Source organism: Kryptolebias marmoratus, linkage group LG12, assembly GCF_001649575.2.
Source record: "Kryptolebias marmoratus isolate JLee-2015 linkage group LG12, ASM164957v2, whole genome shotgun sequence".
In the NCBI taxonomy this organism is placed as follows: Eukaryota; Metazoa; Chordata; class Actinopteri; order Cyprinodontiformes; family Rivulidae; genus Kryptolebias; species Kryptolebias marmoratus.
The window spans coordinates 8674013-8696806 of record NC_051441.1 but is presented as its reverse complement, the minus strand read 5'-3'; the positions used below and the strand labels follow the sequence as shown (position 1 = coordinate 8696806).

The 22794-nt window shown below is 43.6% G+C and overlaps 2 protein-coding genes across 4 annotated transcripts; both read right to left on the bottom strand.

Moving 5' to 3' along the window:
* Window positions 1-3898: 3898 nt before the first annotated feature.
* On the bottom strand, window positions 3899-9855 carry metrnla (meteorin like, glial cell differentiation regulator a). Its single transcript, XM_017425247.3, has 4 exons — window positions 9501-9855; window positions 7567-7955; window positions 4747-4806; window positions 3899-4611 (listed from the first exon to the last, which is right to left on the bottom strand). The coding sequence occupies exons 1-4, from the start codon at window positions 9590-9592 to the stop codon at window positions 4298-4300; spliced, it is 855 nt and encodes a 284-aa protein (XP_017280736.1). The 5' UTR covers window positions 9593-9855; the 3' UTR covers window positions 3899-4297.
* A 1790-nt stretch (window positions 9856-11645) lies between these two features.
* LOC108241269 (parvalbumin, thymic CPV3-like) lies at window positions 11646-22482 on the bottom strand. Of its 3 annotated transcripts, none has more exons than XM_025007843.2 (6): window positions 22401-22482; window positions 16462-16582; window positions 13226-13299; window positions 12739-12871; window positions 12141-12247; window positions 11646-11936 (listed from the first exon to the last, which is right to left on the bottom strand). In XM_025007843.2, the coding sequence occupies exons 3-6, from the start codon at window positions 13290-13292 to the stop codon at window positions 11911-11913; spliced, it is 333 nt and encodes a 110-aa protein (XP_024863611.1). In that variant the 5' UTR covers window positions 13293-13299; window positions 16462-16582; window positions 22401-22482; the 3' UTR covers window positions 11646-11910. The 3 variants fall into 3 exon arrangements, with proteins under 3 accessions (XP_024863611.1, XP_037834599.1, XP_017280785.1); XM_037978671.1 differs by lacking the exon at window positions 22401-22482 and adding an exon at window positions 13588-13726 and having other exon boundaries at window positions 16186-17485; XM_017425296.3 differs by lacking the exons at window positions 16462-16582; window positions 22401-22482 and adding an exon at window positions 13588-14787.
* Between the last annotated feature and the right edge of the window lie 312 nt (window positions 22483-22794).

Below are 22794 nucleotides of genomic sequence, written 5' to 3'. Positions count from 1 at the left end.
TTTGGGCCTGGGCTAGGGTTAGGGTCTCCTCGGGGTTTAATGGGATAGGGTCTTTTGGGCCTGGGCTAGGGTTAGGGTCACTTCAGGGTTTAAGGGGATAGGGCCTTTTGGGCCAGGGCTAGGGTTAGGGTCTCCTTAGGGTTTTAGGGGATAGGGCCTTTTGGCCTAGGGCTAGGGTTAGGGTCTCCTCGGGGTTTAATGGGATGGGGCCTTTTGGGCCTGGGCTAGGGTTAGGGTCTCCTCAGGGTTTAATGGAATATGGCCTTTTGGCCTAGGGCTAGGGTTAGGGTCTCCTCAGGGTTTAATCCTGGATGCTGCCTCGCTGGAAAAGAAGCAGCTGTAAGGCGTTTCAAAACCGGGGAACTCATGACCCACTGGAGACTCCTGAGAAGTTTAACAAGCCCTTTAATCGCTCATAGACCCATGTTGATCTGTCTTAAACTGGGAAACAAACAGTGAGCAGCAGCACATAGTTATTTTTATTCATGCAGGATGAAAAAAACCAAACAGGTTGGACTGGTTATGTTAATAGATGGGACAAAAGTAGAACCTCCAAGCTAACACATGAGCAAGGACATGAAAAGTTCATAGTTTTAGCCTTGGTTGTGCAAAATGAATCTATAAACAAAAAAAGCAAGTTCAAAACAAAATAGTAAAAAAATAAAAGATGAGTAGAAAGAACAGACTGAGGTTTTGCTAATAACAGAAGTTACAGGCCCTTTTCTGGAAAATGATGCTAAACTAGTCACTGTTTTCCCTGACCTTAAACCTTTTTCAGTTCACAGAATAATCTTTGCCACTAAAGACTAAGGAAAGTCAAATGAAAATTAAAGCTTTGTTTAGTCCAGCAAAAGATAAAAATAAACTGGTTCAGATCAGATTTTCTAGTGATTTTGGCCCAGATCGTCCCAGTGACCATGAAATTTAAAGATGATTTTTCCAATATGACTGTGATCCTACTTTATCTTTTACTGCAGGAATCAAACAAGAGTTTTTAAAGAGTATTTTAGAATAGTTTACCAGTGCAGTCTCTGAAACTAAGCTTATTGTGTGAGTCTTGTATAAATCAGAGTAACAAAACGACTCCAGCAGAGCAGAAGAGACAAATCGTTCAGTCTGTGCTTGTAGTAAATTTTGCCGTAATTAAAATGAACAAAAAGACTATCAGAGGTGTCGGGACTACAGCTGCAGACTCAGTTGTGTCTCGGTGTGGGTGGTGGCTATCTGGCTGCCGGGGTGGTGTGTTTGTGTGTGCTGGGGTGTGGGCCACGTGCACACTGCCGGCATACACGCTGACACACACACTCACGCGCAGACAGACCACAGAGACTCTATTGATTCTGGCTAATCGAGGCAGCAGCGTCGGGGTGGTGGCTGCACATCCATGTGTGTGAAGTCAACACATTCCCCACATTCCAGCACAGAGACAAGAAACATCGAACCACAACTCAGCCACCGACCTTTACCTCATCTTTTAATCAATTTACATATAAACTTCAATTATTTTATTTAACCATTCGCTGGTTATGTATTTATATGAATGAGAATGAAATCTGAAATGACTAACACCAAATAGGAAAGTGTGCAAAGATATTTTCATTGGCCTAAGTTAACTGAGCCAATAACTGCATGTCTTCCAGGTGGATGCATAACACCTGATATTAAAATGAATGCCCAGAATACCTGCAGACCCACAACCAATAGGGAGAATCCAAAAGAACAAGGAGTTTGGTGCTTAAAGCAAACAAAAACACAACATCCACTGAATCCACTGTCACAAGTTTAAACACAAAGACTCTGGTTATTGTGGCTGGTTCTGAGCTAAATAAATGTTGAACTTGGGGAACCACCTAAGTTGGAGGAATATGCTGCTATGCTATCATGAAGGATGAGCCATGCCGAGCTGAACATGGACTAAAAATCAAACCCTAAAAACCTCTGCTTGGAAGATACTTTTTTTCAAAGTAGTAGTTCCAGGACGAAGCCCACAACACTCAACAAGGCTGTAATGTTTGTACAGGTGTGTACAAATGATTGGGCCGCTGCTCAGCGAACCGACCAAAGGCCTAAAGAGGATCAAACTTTTATCTTTCAAGCCAACTTTCTTTTCATCAGAGCGAGCCTTCATCAGAAGAGGATATAAGGGATATATTAGTCACTGAATATGGTCAAAAAGGCCAAAAATAGTTACTTAATACTCCTCACGTGATACCTATTTGTCAAGGTGTACAAGAAAATCTAGAATAATCATCTCCATTTACTTCTATATTCTTCCAAGTAAGTAATACTCTGTTCACTCAGTCTTTACTGAAAATTCAAGTTTCAGTTATAATTGGGAACGTCTGATGGACATCAACCTCAAATAAAGAACAATTTGCAGAATAGTAATTTATTCTATTGTTATTGTAAAGTATTTTCAATTTAAGTTACCATATGATTCTTTGTCACATGTACCACAACCAATATATATTTAGAATGAGTTATTGGTTATTTACTCATTTAAACTTTTGAATCAATTGTTTGGTCAATTAAACATTGAAAAAAATAAAAATGTTCATCATTGTTTTATATAAAATTTCGTTTAAAACACAATCTTAAATTTGGCCTAAAGATTATGAACATAAATGCCAGATTATATAGGGTAATTTATGATTTTGTGTAAAACTAGAGTGCTGAAAGTGAGATGTTAAATTGGACTAGCTAAAAGCTACATGGAGCAGAATGGTAGCCAAAAGCTTAAAGTGGTACAAGAAGTTAAAAACAGAGCGAGTATGTTGAAGCAAATTACACTGCAGATTACATATCTGTTGACAAAAGTCAAATTGCAAGCAGGAGATTCACCAGAGGGACAAGAGACGACAGCTGGACCAGGGAAGGAATGTCCACTGATCCTCCACCTTTAAGACTCCAAATCTTAAAGCCAGGCTGAGGCCGAAAAGGTTCACAGTAAGGCAAGGTTACCATGGAAACTCTGTTTGCATTTCCCAGCGAGCAATTCCAGGACGTCTGGCTGTCAGCAGGAATTCAGACAATCAATTCAACGCATGTTCCTGTCTGGAAAAGCACTTCTGTTTGGTGCAGCTCTCTGAAAGACATTCTAGGTGCATTTCTGCTGAAGACAAAAGTCAAATTAAAGAGGCGAGGCCGTGGACAGGATGTCCTCTTAACAGTATCACAAAGGGCCCCCTGTAACCTGGGGGTTTTTGTTTCAGCTCATGAAGATGACGGGCCTTCGGTTAAACCGGAGGCCTGAGCAGCAGTTTATGTGCCAATCAGAATTAGGAGCGGGGTCCTGCTTTCTGCTGCATGCCCGGTCACAGCGCCGCATTCAGACCTCTCAGTCATACCGAGCTGCGCCGCGCGAACAAAGAGGCCTTTCACATTGACCTTGACACACGGCCGACCCGTCACCACAGGAACCGACACAGAGGAATCCACCCTGCCTCTCTGATATCAATCTCCCTCCGTACCTCTGGCAGCTCAGCTCTGAGGTGAGGAGGATAATGCACATCATATGGCAGGGTTTTAATTACAATGGACTGGATTGGGGAAAAAATAAAGCTTTAACTGCTTCACAGGTGACTGGAAAGTATCCATTATTATATTTGCACTTTTTTGTGCCTGAAATAACGAGCTTCAGTTAATTAACTTTCATCATATGCAACTTTTCTAGTTAATTTTAATAATAGAAGTTCATTGCTGGGCTTGGTGAAAACTGATTTCTGTCTGGTGTAAAACTCAGAACTGAAATTCAAAAAGGCTTTCATTCATTTGCTGAACAGGAATATTAAGAAATATATGCAAGTGAATAAAAGCTTTTATTCTCAAGAACAAAAAAAGTTTTTTTCCATTTTATTTTTTACAACTGTTGAACCTGAAAAAAAAACAATTCAGGAAATGAATTGCAAATAATTTTTTAAACAAAATAAAAGGCTTTCACTTTAAAACATTTGTCTTCAGAAACAAATACAGATCTGTACATCGAGCCTTTTTACAAAGCGCGCGGAGCTTCCAAATGTACAATATTCATTCACATTTTATACACATAAAAAAAACAAACCGGGTTTTGCTACATTTAAACTCTGCAGTTCCTTGTGTTTGAAAAGACAATCGGAACACATTCCAGCTTTGAAACTGCTAGTATGCTGCTTGGCAACATTCAGGAGCTGCACACATGATTCAGGAGAGGAGAGGAGAGGAGCGAGGCTCTCCGTCAGTCCGTCTGCTTCCCTCTGCTCGGCTCAAACTTTCAGCTTAGCTCTCGTCCCATTTCGATCAGGACTCGCTGTGTTTGCAGTCAGTCTGTGTCCACATGGCAGGGGTTGGTCCCCTGCTGCTGCGCCTCGCGGTACAGCCGCAGGAAGTCTTTGTAGCGAGGGGCGCAGCCCATCCAGGCCTCCCCGAACCTCACAGTCCCGGTGAAGAGGAACTCCCCCTCTCCGGACTTCACCCTACACTGCAAGGGCATCTTGATGTTGCCAGTCCAGCTCCGCACCCTCACACCCCCCGACGCAAAGACCTGGGTCTTCTGTCTGTAAAGGCGGCTGATCTCCACGGTGACAGATGAGTGCTCCTCTTCCTCCTCCACCTTCCTTATGCTGCCTCGTGCCGCTGGAAAAATAAAAAGATTTAGAGCCTAGTCCGAGCCACGTTTCACGGAAACCAGAGCTGTGTTTTTGTTGGACTTTTTTTTTGCCACCTTACCACAGCAGGAAACTTATAATTTATTACACGACTGTAACTTACCAAAGTCATTAGTGCAGACTGCTAGAAGCATCTCAGCATCACTGCAGGGCTGACAGGGTGCTATGGAAATAAAGAAACAGGGTAGATAAGTCAATCCAGTAGAGCTCCCCAAACAGAAATATATATATATTTTTTTTATTCATGATTTTTTTGGTACTTTCATTCATCAACCATGATACAAAAGAGCGCTGACAGGCCTGCAGCTTTCCAGTTAGGAGCCTCAGACTCTCAGCAGCGACTTGGCCAACCAAAGCATTAGTGTCACAGTATTTTCCATCCTGACAGATGACTATTTATTTGAAAATGACAGAGCAGCAGTTAGTAGTGAATTTGAAACCCAATCGGACTGTGCATAGTGCTAATAATAAAAACACACTGAACCCTCACAGTTATCAACGAATAAGTGTGCCTGCCTGCCTGGCACACACGGACCAGAAAAAAACAAAACAAAGAGAAAGACATTTGACATCAAGTGAAGTTTTTAAAATCATTAAAAATGCTCAAGAAAAAGTCTCTAATTTCCAATTACGAAGGTCCAGGAAGGGTCGCGATCTCGTTACTACAGGGGAAATACTCTGGTTTTAAAAAAGAGAGAATTTAAATGGTCTCTACCAAGAATTCATGCCCCAGGCAGCAGTTCACCTTTGACTTGTGGCAACCCACCTCCAGACTGCTTTATAGCAGGAGAAATGGCTCTAAATGAGCGCAGTAATTAGTTGACCCAGGTGGACCTGCAGCTGGCTCAATCCGAGTATCTTTATTAAATCTAGGACTGCGTTTGGTTTTCATTAGTGGCAGAGAGGAACTCAGGAGCAGGTGGGGAGAGGAGGAGGTCTAGTTAGAGGTGGGCCGTGGGAGGGTTGGGAACAAGTGACAGAAGATAGGAGTTAGGACTCAAATTGTTAATTAAAAGGTACTTATTGCTCAAAGCCATAAAGACTGGTCAAAAGAAATCATAAAGTAATAAAAAAAATCTTGTTTATTTTAAACATTTTCCCACATTTCAGAATTGCATATCAACTCTTTCAAACTGCACCGTTTAATGCACTTCAGGATCACCTTTTTATGTCTGATTTCACAGCTTACGATGAATACCTTTAAGGTGAACTATGTGAACAGGAAATCATCCAAATTTAAATAACTCAGATGAAATGATAGAAGTATTTGGCCGCTGAACTGAGTGAGGTTGTAACGTCTTGCGAAAGAAGAAAGATGTGTCCTTATTTCAGTTCTGAAGTTTAGAGTGCAAAGGTGAAAGGTCAGCTGGAGTCGAAACATCACCAGAGAGATCAGGGGGTCAAACTGCCACAAGCCTGGATGGCTCACCAACAGCTGGTCAGAGAGCGGGCCTCGCCTTGACCCCGGAGCCCGGAGCTGAGAGCGTGCTCACTTTGAAGCGAGCCTGCGTACCGCCGTGGCATCAGGTGGAGCTGCGAGCCCACGCCTGAACCGTTAAGCTACGGAGGCAGAGCCAAGCGTGGCTCACATGTGAAACGGAACCGCAGGAATGGGCCGAGAGCCGAGTCAGCATCTCGTTCTGGTCCCGTGCACGGGCAGCACCACTCTGATCGGAACCACTTCACAGGAACGGAGAAGAGAAGGATGGGAGGGGCGGAAAAAAAAGGAGGGGTACACTGTCGCTGCAACATCTGGGCCCAGATGCATTCCACTGTAATGGAAAAATTGCTAATCTCATTCAGCGGGGACAAAAACCACTTCAAACACCCAGGAGGAGAGAAGGAAGATATATGAAGGGGAGAGGAATGAAAAGGAAAAACACTAAAATGATAAATAGACATGAAAGAAATCAAGTGGTAGGAAATGGTGAGGGGCGAGGAAAGGGGAGAATAATTTAAGTGAGTTGAAAGGGAGGCTGGGGGAGTGAAAAACAAGCCTATATGCTCCTAAAAGTTCCTCCCAACATCTGGTTGGAGACTCATTCCAACATGATGGTGAGCAACTCGATCCCAGCACAGCGGGTCAGAGAGGAGAGGAAGGGAGAGGGAAAGGAGAAAGAAATAGACCAGAGAGGATAAAAAGAAGCAAAGGAGCCATCAATCCACCCGTCCAGGCCTCACATGACACGAGACCACTGTCTTTGTGAATCATCCCAGAGCTATCTCATGCCACATTACAGCGCCGGATCAGACTACAGAGCCGAGCCCAGCGCACTAATGTGGTCAAAACAACTGCAGAGTCTCTCATCTACGTTTTAACCCTCTCTCCCCTCTCTCTCTCTCTCCGCTGTGCCAGATCATGACGCAGGATGTGGATACATGAAGCCAGAGAGCCGTAAAAACACATGTGGGCCCGATGCTGTTTGTGTTCTGCTCTCGCTGGAAAAAACAACACAGTCGCTCGCACGGCCGCGCAGCTTGAAGCTGTGCAGGTCTGGCAGGTACGCAGCGTGAAAATAAATGGCGGGTTTTCATTGGAAGCCCCGTGTTTGGCTTTTCCCCTTCACACACAAACCAGTCAAAGAAAAATAATTAAGGACTGCAGCAGAGCTGTGATGTTGTGAAATGAGCTGACAGTTGATACTGACCCTTTCTCCCCCAAAAAATAAGTTTGAAATAGACTTATTGCCTTTAGATTTTCCTATTTTAATAAAAACAAATTGACTTTCGCTTTAGAAGATTGTTGATGTGAATTCTGAGTTTCCAACTACTTGAGGCTAACTTGATAAAGGTTTCCACCAGTAGATGGCTGTATTTAGTGTCAGTGCACACCACAAGGAAAAAGGAACTGAACAGTTCAGCAGGGGAAACAGAAGCCAAGTATCTACATGTTTACTCGGGTTTTAGCACCAGAACATCTTACCAGAAGGGGAGAGCGCCTCTGCTCTCAGCCTGTCGCTGACCAGCTCGTACTGGAACGCCGTAATCCGCCGGCTGATGTCCATGTGCGGGACGGCCTCGATGAAGAGCGCCCCCTCTTGAATGCCGAAGCAGTGCACCTTCCCCTGACCCTGGTCCTGCTCGCGCAGCAGCAGCCGCAGCTTGCCGCTGCGGTCCAGGTAGATGTTTGTGCCGGTGGAATCCCTGGAGGGTTTGATGCAGACGGAGAGGCGGGCGGTGGCGGGTGACACCGTGTTGGGTCGGAGGTTGACGATGATGGCGCCGGTGGGATAGAGCCACTCCAAGGAGCCCTGCGAGCAACGTAGGTACACCTGCTCCACATCCCTGGTGTGCCCTTCATGGGTCAGGCCACTGAAGGACAAAAACAAGGACAAGACGTCAGCTGAAAAGTGGGAGGTAGAGTCCAACTAGAGACTTACTCAGGGAAAAACTTCTGTTAATGTGTACTTTAACTTTTGTTAAAGTATAAAGACATTCACTCGCTGATCTGAAAATGATTTCCTGGTCATTCTGTAGTCTGAATTAACAGATCAAGGTGAAGACCTCAGGCAGACTGTAAGGACATTAGACCACATTCCTCCTGAAGCATTAAGGCCGAGCGCAAGACTGGCTGCATGACCAGTCACGAGCCGGAGCAGCCAGAATGACCTCAGCTCCAACACACTGTTCCGCCTAGAGCTTTGGCAAAACGCACGGCTGGCAGCCTGCCTCTGGGAAGAGTTAGGAGGCAGAAAGGGATGAATGGAGGGGACACAGGGGCTTCTGGGCACACAACAGCAGCAACAGTAGCTGGGCCTGCTGCATGCAAGTGCAAATGCCGGTCACGCACTGAACCTCCCCTCGCTTTCAAGCCACCAAAGAGAGTGGAAGAGACTTGTCCGGGCAGCACTTCGGACTCTGGCGCCAGCATGTCCAAATGACTCCCTCCACAACTTAATGCCTGGTCAGGGTTTGAAGAAGAAGAAGAAGAAGAAGAAGAAAAAAAAAAAAAACTCCACTTTGTCAGTCATTCTGTGGCAGAGCCAGAGGCAGGAAGCCATGATCGAGGGATGTGCATGCCAAGCTCGTGGTTTGACTGTGGAGGAGAAACGCCCAGCTTACCGAAGAATGAGACGCGAAAATTCTTAATTCGCAGTCCATCTAAAAGTGAGCCATGGTGGCACATGCTGAGCAGATGCAGCCGAAAGCCCCAGAACCAGCCTCACCTCAGCACGCCTTTAATTAAGTCTATCTAACTTCATCACTTCTGCCTGCAATTAAAGGATTTAAGTCAAGCATCTCACTAATGAGGAACAGACTATTGGTTTACAACTCAAAGTAGGGCCCACCCCTACTGGTTGGTGGAGGAAATTGAAAAAAACAAAAAAACATAAACACTTTATTTGAAAGCACACCTCCAAGTGCAAAAACTGATTTCAACAGATGTTTGATGAGAAACTATCTAGAAACTGCTCCTGTTGAAACCTGGTCAAATAAAAATATCTACACGTCTGAACCAAATTATATGGACTAATACTGAGTGAGAAACATAAAATATTATTGTCTAAATGGAAGTAAGCTTAATAATATAAAAACAAGCATGACTGAGAATTAAAAAAATAGATCACTGGCTAAGGTGTAATAAGAGTGATTTCATGTAAAACTTAATTTAACTGTGATATTACTTTGCCAAACTGTTATAAATACAGAAACAGACAGGAATCCTCTTTTTAAACAATATTAGCAGAGTTTCTTGACCTAAACATCCTAAGTTTACTTTATCTGAGTGAGTTTTAACTGCGGTGTCCTGAGTTTCGGTCATCTCAGGTTTGCCGCCAGCAGCTCACCGTCTGGAAACACAGCCGCTTTATTCAGCTATTTATTTAAAAAATAAAGAATAAATACACTGAGTCTTACCTTCCCTTCCAGCTGCACTGGTCGCTTGAGTATTGGCAGAGAGAGCTCCGGCAGAGAAGAAACAGAAAGAGCAGGGACGAGGCCAGCGGCATGTTTATCTCGCCTCGCTTCGCCTCTTCTCCCCAGTGAAACTAAAAAGGTAAAGTCCACCGCCGTCTTTCCAGCCGCATAGTGTTTCCATGTGCCCCCGGTCCGCTCCGTCTCCTCTCTCCCTTTTTCTTTTCTCCCCCCCACTTCCCAAAAATTAATCAGCGCGATAATAAAAGCGTATTTTTGTTTTGTTGAATTTTTTTTTTCCTGACTCCGTCCGACCGCTCGGAGCGTAAAGCCTCTCCCGCAGAATGTGGACCGATACTCTCCGCTCCAGCAGCCCTGAATGCGCCCTGCGTGACGTCACAGCCCGGCCGCTGCCTGCTGCTGCGTTCACGTGCTCAGCTCAGGCTCGGATCTGACAGCTTCACTCATCCAAATCACTCGATTTTAGTCTCTACGCGCTAAACCACAATCAGCCAATTCAGAATGCTACTGGGCATTGCAAGGGTAAATACGTATCATTTAAAAATATCACCATTATGTTACAAAGCTCAGTTTCATAACAGTAAACTTAAATCATCCATTACTGTGGAAGACCATTTCCTGCTGTCCTAATTTTGAGATAGTGTCTCATACAAATGATATGCTAAGTCATAATCATGGCATGTAATCTTATTAGTTTGACCTAGCTTCTTAAAATTATGACTTAGCATCTTATTATTACAAAATATCTCAAAATAAGATGTAGCAGCCCATAATTATAAGGTGACAGCTGTTTGAGAAAAACTGCTTTTTGTTATTAAGTTTTGCATACACATTACAAATGTATTTTTTTCCTTCGTTATGGCAACACAAAATATAGTTTAAAAGAACGGAGTAAAAAGTGTTATTTTTAGGAAGAATGCATAATTAATGTGTCCTTAAATGATCATGTTTGGCTGAATACACTTTTATTCAACAAAACTGATCGTAATGTGTTGATAAAGTGGTTTAAAAGTGTTTAAACCAGTGACTACTGTAATGTGGTAAGTATAGTTCATTGATTAGTTGTTGAAATATGAGTAAAAGTCAATTTCTTGAACAAGTTCAGAAATTATTAAGGAGTGATTTCATTAAGACAGGGATAACTGGTGGGCAGCTGGTAATTAAAGGGTTTCTGAATAAATTAAAACAGTTTCAGAACAATTTTTACTCCCTCTTTACTGTTTTTGACTTGTTGTCTATAGTTCCTCATATCATTTTAGATTAAGCAGAGAAAATCCTACAGGCCTTGAATGCAGCGCTGAAGTTCTTTACAGTACAGCTGTAGACCTTTTTCTGCATGATCCCCTTGTCTGGCTTTTAAGGGAAACCTATGATTGTAGCTATAGCACTATTATTATTATTGACCACATGTGATTGCATAACGTTTCCCCTCTAAAGTCAGGAATGCAGATTATTCTGTAGAGCGTCTAAGAAACCTTTGTTGTGTCTTTGCTAAAGTCCAAAAGAAGTTAGGCTCACGAAAAACAAATCAAATAATCTTCCATCTAAGGAAGATTAAAAGTTAAAGTTTACTATTGCTAGTGTTAATGTATTAATTGTTCAGTGTTGGGATTTGAGGACTAAAAAGGTCTGAGTATCAGTGTCTGTTCCTCATGTGATCATAGCCCTGCATGAAGGAATAAATTAAACAGAACTACGAGTGTTGGTCAAGTAAACACAAACAGACATTTGTATAACATTAATGAATAATGTCCCGAGATGTTCTGACTTAAATTCATTCTGCAGCGGTTTGTCTGCAGTCGAGTGGGATTCTGCACGGACAGCTGTCACTCGATCCAACCACAGAGACACTCAGGTGGTCAGCAAGGTCACGCTCCTCTGCTTTTCCCCTCCCGCTATACATCCACGGATCTATGAAATCTCTCTCTCTCCACACACACACACACACAGACACACACTGTACATGCACCGAGCCAGACAGCTGCAGTGCTGGTGTCACTTCTCATGCGCCTGTGCTTGATAAGAGTAAGTAAAACCATTTTACATTTAAAATAACAGCATTTTCACCCTTTTAAGATGCAGGGGTGTACATTTGAGCATAAACACCAAAACAAGAGCAGCAGAAAGTGGGTTTCTATGCTTTTAATTTCTCATTAATTTAGTTACATTTATTTGGACTATACAGCTTTACGAGTGGTCCAAAATAAAACAACTGAAGACACATCAGCCATGTAGATCTCAGAGGACTGGAATGGGTTTAGCGAAAAAAAAAGAACAATTTGAAGATTTCTTTGCTGACTGGATGGAAGGTGACAAACTAAACTAAGAGCCCTTGAAGGGGTCAGAGAGAGGTGGGGAGGGGTCGGATCAAGATGGAGAGATCGCCAGCTGTTTAGGACAAGACCATGGCTTGGAATTCTGTGGACAAAAGAGGAGAAAAATAAGATGAATGATAAACCTGGAGGGTTATATAGGAAATCATAAATTCTGTTGCACTATTGTGAAACCAATTGCAGAATGGAATTAAAATATTTTAAAGAAATTCACCAGTCCAGTTTAAGTCAGTGTCTTTAGGTCTGTTGCTCCTTCAGGAATGACTGAATACTGAAATAATCTCCTCACCTTCTGCTCCAATTTGACCGTCGCTGTCATCAGCGGTGCTTATGAAGGCCTTGGTTTCCTTGTCTGTCAGGACCCGGGCCCCAGGACTGAACCTCTGGAGGAAAAACCTGGTGGAAAGCAAAAAGGCACAAACTAAATCAGGCCAAAGCAAAATGCAATACTCTGGGTTGGGGAAAAAAAACAGCCATTTAACATATTAAAAAGAGCGGACATGATGCAAAACTTTGGCAAAATCTTCTAGGTGCAAACAAATATTGCACTGAGCAAACTAAATCGAATGTATGACTTAAAGTTTTTTGCTCAATAAGTAACTAGCTGCACAGTTACTATTATCTCACAGTGGCTTTTAGCATGCTTTAGCTGATAAATAATTAGTGTAAAAGCAGTGTGGCTTCTCCAAAGGTCAGATTTTGTTCATTAATTAAACATTTTTGTATAAATTGCAGTTGCAACTTTCATGTCGGCTATCAAAAGTTGATAAACTTCCGATAAAAGTCCTCTTACATGTGTGAGGTTACCTAACTATAAGATTTTGTGTCCAAAAGGATCAGCAGAACACATAGAATCATGCAAAAACACAACAGTCCTGCACACTCACTTGAGCTCTTCCTCTTCAATATATCCACTGGCGTTGTTGTCCAGGATCTCGAAAACCTTCTTCACATCCTGAGGGCTTTTCTTGGAAAGGCCACTTATCTGGAAAAACTTATTTGCACAGAAGGAGTCTGGAGCTGAAGGAGAAATTTAAATCAGTTTTGCTGCCGGGAGTTTTTGAGACTGAATTAGAATTGCGCCAACAATTCATCTCCTATTAAATCATAGGAATACTTTTAATGAAAAAAAAAAAGTGGCATCGGGAGTGATTTAAGTCAACGTTTTTTAAAGAAACCAATAGAAAAATACAGAACTCTTTATGTTTCATTGCCAGTGAAACTCCAAGTTTAAATCTGATTTACAGCAAAGCAATGCTCTGATAAAACACTTAAAGCATTTACAGTAAATAAATCTGTGCCTCTGTCTTTTTAAAAATGTTAATTTATCTCCCTCCAGTTGTTCCCTAACAAGATGTTAGAGAAAAACAATACCTTGGCAGTCCTTGATAGCACTGTCAATGGCATCAGCAGAAAGGACAGATGAGATGAGGACAGACATTTTATTCCTGTAGGAGGAAAAGCCACGATGAATTATTAACACATTTAACCAGATGATGGACAAATCTATCTATCCAAACCAGCAAACTGTTGTTGTTAGTTTGAGTAAAGCTGTTTCTTTAGTCAGTAAAAAATGATGCCAGATAGGACTGTTTTTCATAAAATATACAGCAAAGACTTCGGACAAAAAAAAACACCTTGAATGCAAAGGTTTTACTTAACATAAGCAACATTTAAAGTCGAAACAAAACAAAATTAAAGTATTTTTTAAATCTGAATTTACAGAAGTAACTCACTGCGTTTAGAAGTTTCCTTCCAGGTCAGTGATCCTGTCACAGTTTTTGGTGTTTTGTTCTTTGTTTGATGTTCGTTGTAGTTCTTGTTTTGCTTTAGCTGTCTTTTTGGTTTCTGTGTTAATGTCTTGTCACTATTCACCTCCCCAGTGTTTTTCCAGTCCTGTCTGCCATGCCCACCTCACCTGCTTCTCGTCTTGTCTACAGCTGTAACCAATTACCCATTTCTCCCTCAGCCTTTATAACCGGTCTCTGTCTCTTCATTCTTCATTCGGTCATTCGTCTTGTCACCTCGCTCCATGCCTAGTTACCTTGCCACTGTTTTGTGATTTTGTTGTTGTTAGTTTCCTTTTGGCTGCCATGTCAGCTTTTGTTTTGGTTAGTATTTACTTTAATAAATTACGTTTTATCACCCTACCATGATTAGTCTGCATTCCGGGTTTGCCTCTGTCTCCACTCCTTCTGACAGAATGACCGAATCATACCTGAACCCAGCAGACGTCAGTCCCGGTGTTGCTCTCTCCGCAGAGGAGAAACAACAAATCCTTTGGGAGCTGCGGAGAGAGCACCCGCTCAGCCTCCTTGATGGGTCCTATCATTTACCTGCAGTCTCCACCTCGTCTCGCGGTCGGCGAAGGAGGGATCCGACTGCGGCGGCCATCACGTCCTCGTCAGCTGCAGCCACCAAGTCTCCGTCAACTACAGCCACCATCACGTTTTTGTCAGCTTCTGCCGCTTCCATGTCACTTCCGGGTTCGGCCTCAACAACCATCACGTCCCCGTCCTCTGCAGCCGCCGTCACGCCTTCGTCAGCTACAGCCGCCATCACGCCTGCGTCGGTTACAGCCGACACCATGCCCCCGCCTGCCGCAGTGGCCATTACCACAACTCCATCTTTCTCCTTGCAGTTTCATACGTCTGACCTTTCCCCCCCAGAACTCATGGACACTTTTTCACAGATTCAAAGACTGTTTACTTCTTTAAGAAATAACCCTGAACCAAATCTTAATATTCTCACTTGCAACATTATTGAAAATATACTTCTGTCTCGTTCTGGTCTCCTACACATCCCCATTTTCATGAACTTTTTTAATGAAATAACCCTACTAAAAGGACAATTAATCAATGCATCTGCCCAGTTTACCAAACATTCTTGTTCCACCCAGTCACCCAAGCCAGTCAGTTCTCCAGCCTCACTCTAGGACTCTCCAGCTCTGCCTTTAGGCACGTCTCCAGTCTCACTCTCAGCGCCGCCTGCAGTGCATCCAGTCCCGCTCCCAGTGCCCTCTGCAGAGCCCCCACAGCCTCCTGCAACCTCTGCAGAGCCTCCTGCGACCTCTGCACAGGCCCCACAGCTTCCACAGTCTGCCAGGTCTGCCGAATCCGCCATCCACTCCCCACCTCGCAGCGTCTTAGTGGGGGTTGGCAACCACGACGCTCCACCATCCTTGGTCTCAGTGGGGGTCGGCCAGGACGTCGCTCCACCATCCTTCGTCTCAGTGGGGGTCGGCCAGGACGTCGCTCCACCATCCTTCGTCTCAGTGGGGGTCGGCGACCACGATGCCCCACCAGCCTTCGTCTCAGTGGGGGTCGGTGACCACGACGCCGCTGTTCAACGGGCGGGCCCAGCTGACGCTGCCGCCGCTGTTCCACCGCCACGTCGGTTCCTTGAAGGGTCCTGGACGACGCCTCGCTCCGTTCAGCCTCGTCGAGGGTCCGAGGGGACGCCTCGCTCTGCTTCGCTACATCCAGGGTTCGGACGGATGTCTCTCCTCAGTCTGCTCCACCGAGGGTCCCGGTTGACGTCTCGCTCAGCTCCACTATGTCGTTGGTCAGACCGGACGTCTCGTTTTGGTCCATGTCTGCTCGGCCCACGCCTGTCAGGGCCTCGTCCACGCCTGCCTGGTTCTCGTTCAGGCCAGCCCCGTCCACGCCTGTCTGGTCCTGGTCCACGTCTGTCCGGCTCACGCCCGCCTGGTCCACGTCAGAGTCTGCCTCTTCGCGGACAGCTCACGGGCCACCCACCTGAACTCTGGCCATGCCGGGGATGGCGCCCGGGCCGCCCGCCTGATCTCTGGCCACGCTGCAGACGGCGCTCGGGCCGTCCGCCTGAACTCTTGCTCGGCGTTAGGCCATGTCCGGTGGTTCCACCGGTATTTTGATTTCTTGTTTTGTTTACCCTGGCCCTTTTGCCCAGTCGGTTTTTGTTTCATACCCTCCATCCTGTGTTTTGTTTTACCCACTCCACCCTCCCGAGTCAGGTATTTTTCTTTTTTCTTTTTAGGGGACTTCAGGAGCCGTCCCCTTAAAGGGGGGGCTCTGTCACAGTTTTTGGTGTTTTGTTCTTTGTTTGATGTTTGTTGTAGTTCTTGTTTTGCTTTAGCTGTCTTTTTGGTTTCTGTGTTAATGTCTTGTCACTATTCACCTCTCCAGTGTTTTTCCAGTCCTGTCTGCCACGCCCACCTCACCTGCTTCTCGTCTTGTCTACAGCTGTAACCAATTACCCATTTCTCCCTCAGCCTTTATAACCGGTCTCTGTCTCTTCATTCTTCATTCGGTCATTCGTCTTGTCACCTCGCTTGATGTCTTGTCACTATTCACCTCCCCAGTGTTTTTCCAGTCCTGTCTGCCATGCCCACCTCACCTGCTTCTCGTCTTGTCTACAGCTGTAACCAATTACCCATTTCTCCCTCAGCCTTTATAACCGGTCTCTGTCTCTTCATTCTTCATTCGGTCATTCGTCTTGTCACCTCGCTCCATGCCTAGTTACCTTGCCACTGTTTTGTGATTTTGTTGTTGTTAGTTTCCTTTTGGCTGCCATGTCAGCTTTTGTTTTGGCTAGTATTTACTTTAATAAATTACGTTTTATCACCCTACCATGATAAGTCTGCATTCCGGGTTTGCCTCCGTCTCCACTCCTTCTGACAGATCCAGCTGTGAGGTGAGGCGATGTGGTGCCTCCAGTTCGTCCAGGTGGATTTATATAGGTCCGATTGCTCTGACAAAAGGGATTGCTTGAGTTACCTGAGTATGGATCAAATTCGGACTGCCTGCCCCGATCCAATTTCCCAGCTAACTAATTAACCTTTACTATTTATATAACGCCCAGAAGCAGCGAGAGCAGACTGTGGGCATCTGTAATGCACATGTAAAATACCAAAATATATATTTATTTTAAAGCAACCCCCCTCGCCCCCCTTATCTTCCACTCCCTCCTGACATCCCAACATGCCCTTTTCCTCGCCCCAGAATTATACAGTACAATAAGAGGCTGAGAGGCTACAAGCTCCAAGGTCCCTGACAGCTCTCTGGTCAAACACTAATGTCAGAGTATTCTCTTAAAATCACTGAATCATCATCAGTTTAGTTTGACAGATGATCTCAAACTTGACAAGAAGTCCCAGCTAGGGAGTTCAAAGTGAACACGTCTGAACCCTTCTGAGTAAAAAAAAAAAAAAACAAGAGCTGCAGGGACTTGTAGAACGGCAGGGTCCGTTACTGCTGGTCGGATCTGTAAACAGAAATGAGTCATCAATCATGTCGTGAATCCTGAGCAATGATTTCTTATGAACAAGACGTTTTGTTATGTGGCTGACTTTTGGCATGGGAAAGAAACCTGTCTAACAAGGAAAACCAGAGCATTTTGTAACAGCTACTTTACCGCTCGGCTTTCCTGGAACATAAAATTAGTTGCGGCTCGTTGGTGTCGACAGTACTGACCCGGCAGGCAGAGTACGTACATGTCCAGACTTGGGTCATGATCCCACCGAAGAGCCGGAGAAGGTGGCAAGCCATTTGTGTATTCATTCAGTGTCCGTGATATCAAGCCTTATTCACGCCCACTTCAACATTCTGCTACACTGGTTCAACAAACACTCTTACTAGTACCAACTAGTGGCACTTTTACCCAACTAGTTGGAGCAGAAATCATGCTAGTCAGCAACTGTGTTGCACTAACAGCCCAAAAGTCCCAACTAGTTGGCTTTTTAACCCACTTGACCAAACTACCCAACGCCTGTATGGTACAAGTGAAATGGTAAACATAACAAACTCTTACATGTTAACCAGTCAACACAAATTATGCCTACTAGTTAACTAGTGGCTGTCATCTGTGCTCATTAATCAACTAGTATGACCTAAAAACTTAAGTGATCAGCTAGTAAACTCGAACTGTTCTGTCATTTTATCCTTACTAGTTAACTAGTGCACCTAAAAATGTAAACTAGTGTGACTAAATTCAGCTTAACTAGTTACCTAGTCAATATTTTAGGCATACTAGTTGAGATTTTTAGGGATACTAGTTAAGTATTAATCCCCAAAAAGCTCACTAGTTAAAGCTTTGTTGGCCTTTACTAGTTAACTAGTGCTCCAAACAAAATCTAGTAAAAAGTCCAGTTTGAGTCAGTGGTCCACCAGTGCATTAAAAAGTCAACTAGTTGAGACTTTTGGGCTATTAGTGCAGCAAAATTGCTGACTAGCATGGTTTCTGCTCCAACTAGTTGGGTAAAAGTGCCTCTAGTTGGTGGGAAAGTACTAGTAAGAATGTTGGTTTGAACCAGAGTTCCAAAATGTTAATCTGGTGTATCCAAATGTTCAACTTGGGTAGCGTAGTTGCAAACTAGTGGGTGAAAATGATAATTAGGGATAGCAAATAAATACACAAATGGCTTGCCATAAGACAAGCCTCAGATGTACAGATAGGCTTTTAATTTGACTTTGAGGTTGCCTCTGTGATAAAATCTCACAAACCCCCTGTTGTTTCCCGACAATGGGCAACATTTTTTAAGTGTTGTTTGTTTGCTTTGATTTGTCTCCGCCATATTGCAGGTTGTCTGGGAAGTTTGTTGATGCGGGGACCAGAACCGCAAGACGTGTCCAGGCAGGCAAGACAAGGATCCACCACAATGATACCTGGAGTGTTGAAGTTACACATGTGGATGAGTTTTCCAGGACTAAAGCTTAGTAAATAAGAAATCTAAACCTGAAGTAAATTAAAGGCCTAGCATTTCTTGAAGGAAGGCCTATCGCCTGTTGCCTTTCATGACAGAGTTTTAAACTCGTAGAGAAATAAAGAAGTTGTTGATCAAACCTTGTAAAATAACATTATGTGAACTCTCATGTGATATCTCGAGATGTCACACTCGGGGTATGTGCTGTGAATGACTCTCAGCTACTACCACATCATGTTTTAGCTCAATATCTGTAAAACTGACTCCGTTTCGAATAGCTGTGGCGTCCATCTTGAATAAGATTGACTCCAAAATTCAATCAGCTGTAGAGGTAAATCCAGTGATTACTTTGTGGAAGTTTCATTAAAATGTGTCTGGTGGTTCATGAGATATTTTGCTAACAGACAAACACATTCACACACTTATACAAACACATAAAATCTTGTCAGCAGTCTGTCTTTTTTATGACTGCTTTCTCTCCTGGAGGCTTGCTCCGGGCATAAGTCACACTCAGCAAGAGTTTGGGGCAACAGCCCTGACAAAAAAAAAAAAAAAAAAAAAAAAAAAAAAAAAAAAAAACCCCCCCCCCCCCTAAAACTTCAGCAGCCTCCCCTCCTCCTTAAGCCCCCCTGCTTCTCTACCACTCCATGCCCAGGCACATAATTACAAAACACACTTAATCCTCTACTTTACACTGAACTCTCTGTGCTAAAAATCAGTTCTCCTTTGCAAAAAAGCCAACAAGAGTGCACCGTGTGATTAACTTTTTTTTTTTTTTCCCAGACAGCTTTCATAATACTTGATTTGTGCTCTTCAACCCCCACCACCAAGTGAGGCTCCTAACAGGTGAAGAGTGAGAGCTGAACCTGCTTCCTTTAAGCTGTGATGAGAAAATAACGAACACTGGCAGCAACTGCAATAACAAGTCAGGGGCAATTTGTTCCTCTGGGGGGGGGGGGGGGGGGGGTGAAGAAGACGTCTTAGTTGTGTAACATTTATTCCTTCTGAGCAGGAAGGTGTTGTCCCTCCATGGAGCTTCCATTATATATCTGTCTGTTAATCAAACCTGTTGACTGTAAGATATAAAAAAGTGAACATGATCTGTATAAATCTCCAGGGTCTGTTTTAGAGTGATTTATTTTGTTTGGCTGATGGCCTGAAAACCAGCAAATTTTCACTTTTCTTAAAAAGAGTTGTTTGAATCTTTTAAAGTAGGGTTCAGTGGAACTTTTATGAACTAATAATATCTTACCTGTTGTAGTTAGCTCTTTGAACAACCTCGGTTTGGAGAAATAGTTTAATTCTGACCCGATTGATGAGCTAACGGCTAGTCCACAACAAAACCAAAGTGGATCGATGCCAAAAAACCTCCAATCTCAAACATTTCATAGTGATCGTTTTTAAACAGCCAACCATTTTAATCTACTGATGCTGTTCCAAAGCTATCTACAACAGGAAAGACATTAATTATCACGCTCCATCAAAAGGTGATGGTGGATGATAATGTTTTTGCCTGTTTGTGTGTGTGTGTGCGTGTGTGTGTGTGTGTGTGTACTGTTATGTCTTTCCGCTTAATTCTAACCTTTTTCAATGTGGATTCTGTTTTTGATGAAACAACTGAAGATCTGTCATTAGAGCAGTGAACACTGAATGAACCTGTTGCTTTACTGTTTACCACCGGACAGAAACAGTTCTGAATGAAGCACTTTTTATTTATTTTTATTTTTTTTTGGCATTTGCTTTTCGAGCTGGCGTGAAAGTTCAACATCCCGGACGCCTGAGAACTAGTTTGTTGAACAAAAGTGCTGCTCGTCTCCAGAGCCGGCCTCGACCTGCTTCACTAATCCGCGGCTCGTTCTGATACTGAACAGTAAACTGCAGTCACACAAGCATGTCTGATATCCTGTGGCATGCAACGGCAGATTGGAAGGCGCTGATACCACGGAGAGGCCGTCTGCCTGTCATCAGTCCTCTCTGGCTCCTTTCCAAACTGTCAGAAAAGCAGCTGAACTCAAAGCTGCATCACATTCCTCTCGGTAAACAGGAACTCTGTCATTTTAAAGAACTGCTTGAATCTGATGACAAACAGGTGGCTTGTGTATCATTTAACGTCTCCCGTGGCATTGTCAGTTCTTTTTAATTGGGCAACAGGGTCATAATAATCACAGAACACATCCTCTGGAGTTTCAATCATCAGGTCGGTGGTCGGTGGGAAAACAAGGGGGAGGAAAGTGACATATTTAAAGTATGCAGCAACTTGCACATCTCACTCCAAATTCCTCAAAGTTTTTGCAAGCCGTCGGAGACAATGCTAGTCTTTTGTTTCACTCCTGATGCTGAGAGAGAAAAGTGGTATGCGGAGAAAGGAGTGAACCAGAAAACATGTTTCCTGGTATCAAATCTGTAGCAGGCCAGAGATACGGTGTGATTTGATACTGCCAAGGCCAGAATACAGCAACATTCAGCCTCGGAGCTGTTCTCGTCACTATCAGTGATTCCTCAGCAGCTCACAGAGACTCAAGGGACTCCAGGAACGAGAGCTCTCAGGAGGAATTTGGGTCACAGGTTGCTCTGACAGGGCCCTAACACGAGCAGGTGGGCAACGCTTATGAAGTTGCCCACCTGCTGAGTGAATTCTGCTCCATTCTGCTCTGAGACTTCACAGAGATCAGATAATCAGACCTGTGTGCTCAGGTGGTTCTGAAGATCATCTGTCCAGCAACCATAACCAAAAAACATGACAAACTTTAAATTCTGGCTAGCAAAAGCACTTCTTTATGTTTAAACAAGACAAGACCATTTCCGCTCTCCAAATTTACCTCAGTAATCTGATTCTCATGGCGTTCTTTCTTCTTCTTCTTCTTCTTCTTCTTCTTCTTCTTCTTCTTCAGAACCTCATGACACGAGCATCTCCTGGATGGGTACCCTCCTTCTTCGATTCACTCAGATGCAGTACACAAAAAGCCTCAGCCTTTACACTTGCTGATGTTAGGTGACAGCCATGATAGATTCAAAGACTGTGGGGGTGGGAGGGAAGAAGGGAGAGCTCCTTCCTTTGTTCAATCCCAAATTCTTTCGCTCTATATTCAGAGATCATCTCCTCGGCCACAGAATCCTAAAACATCTGACTAACCCGGGGGTCTGCAACCTGCAGCTCCCCTTCCAGTGGCTTTATATAGATTTGATCAAAACTAAGTCAGTATTTTTTTATATTCATAACTACAATAAAAAAGGTTGTCTTTGATAAAACTTAAAACAGGTGAAGTAAATAAAAATTCAGCAAATAATAATTACTTGTCCAACAGAATAACCTAATTACTTCAGTTTATTAGAATGCAAGGCTATGCTTTATTATTTCTCATATCCATTTTTGTGTCTGTAGTTGTAGCCAATTTCCTGTTTCCAAGGTTTGGCCAAACAGCTAAAACTCCATCTCCTCTCAGCATGAGATTATTAAAGTCTACAACTCTGATTCTGGTACTGAGAGACGTACTCAAGCAAAGAACCAGAATATTTTCTCCACAACTGTTCAGCTCTTTCAGTACGACTGTGCTCATGAAAAGGAGCGGCAACATAGTGAGAGGAGGAAATGCAGGACAGAACAGAATGTTTAATATAGTTAACCACAAGCAGAGTTTTAGCTTAAGTTTGTCTTAAGAAACGCCCATCAAACTAGTTAAACCTCAGAGATCAGTCATATATCGGTATTAAAGTACGATGGTTGTCTCAGTAAATTCTGACACAGTGCTCTGGTTATGAACCACTGATACAAAGACGCCTTTAAGATCCTCTGAACTCATTCTGCATGTAAAGAGAGAAATCAGGAGCTCAGGGACTGATCTGGTCGGCTCTAAATGTGATACTCACTTGATTTGCCGCTCACTCTTAGCAGGAATGTTTAATTAAACACCGGGTCATTTGAGCTGTCGCTTCCTTCCATGAAGTCATGTGAACTATCTTCTCTGTTTCATAAAGACTTTGAGTTTATGCTGCAGGTTTCACCTGTTCTTCCTGCACAAACGTTTCTTCACCTCACATCTGCAATACTGAAACTCTGGCAGTTTTTTAAAGGAAATGCCACTTAGTAAAATCAAGAGAGTGGGAGACAGAGGTGATTCACCCTCAGCAGATGTGCTGGGTGATATATTTTTTAAAACTCTTCTGGAGGAGACCATACTGGTTATCCCAGGGTATAGAATGCCCACATTTCATCATTGTGTTATTTTTTGGCTGTTGTTAAAGGGATTGTCTTTCTGTTGAT

Excerpts from the sequence above, each read along its gene's own strand:
- metrnla (XM_017425247.3), bottom strand. The coding sequence starts at position 9,592 with ATGCCGCTGGCCTCGTCCCTGCTCTTTCTGTTTCTTCTCTGCCGGAGC. Across the intron at positions 7,956-9,500 it reads CAGTGCAGCTGGAAGGGAAG|TGGCCTGACCCATGAAGGGC; the intron begins GTAAGACTCAGT and ends TTTGTCCTTCAG. Across the intron at positions 4,807-7,566 it reads AGAGGCGCTCTCCCCTTCTG|CACCCTGTCAGCCCTGCAGT; the intron begins GTAAGATGTTCT and ends TTATTTCCATAG.
- LOC108241269 (XM_025007843.2), bottom strand. The coding sequence starts at position 13,292 with ATGTCTGTCCTCATCTCATCTGTCCTTTCTGCTGATGCCATTGACAGT. Across the intron at positions 12,872-13,225 it reads TGCTATCAAGGACTGCCAAG|CTCCAGACTCCTTCTGTGCA; the intron begins GTATTGTTTTTC and ends TTTCTCCTTCAG. Across the intron at positions 12,248-12,738 it reads ATTGAAGAGGAAGAGCTCAA|GTTTTTCCTCCAGAGGTTCA; the intron begins GTGAGTGTGCAG and ends GCTTTCCACCAG.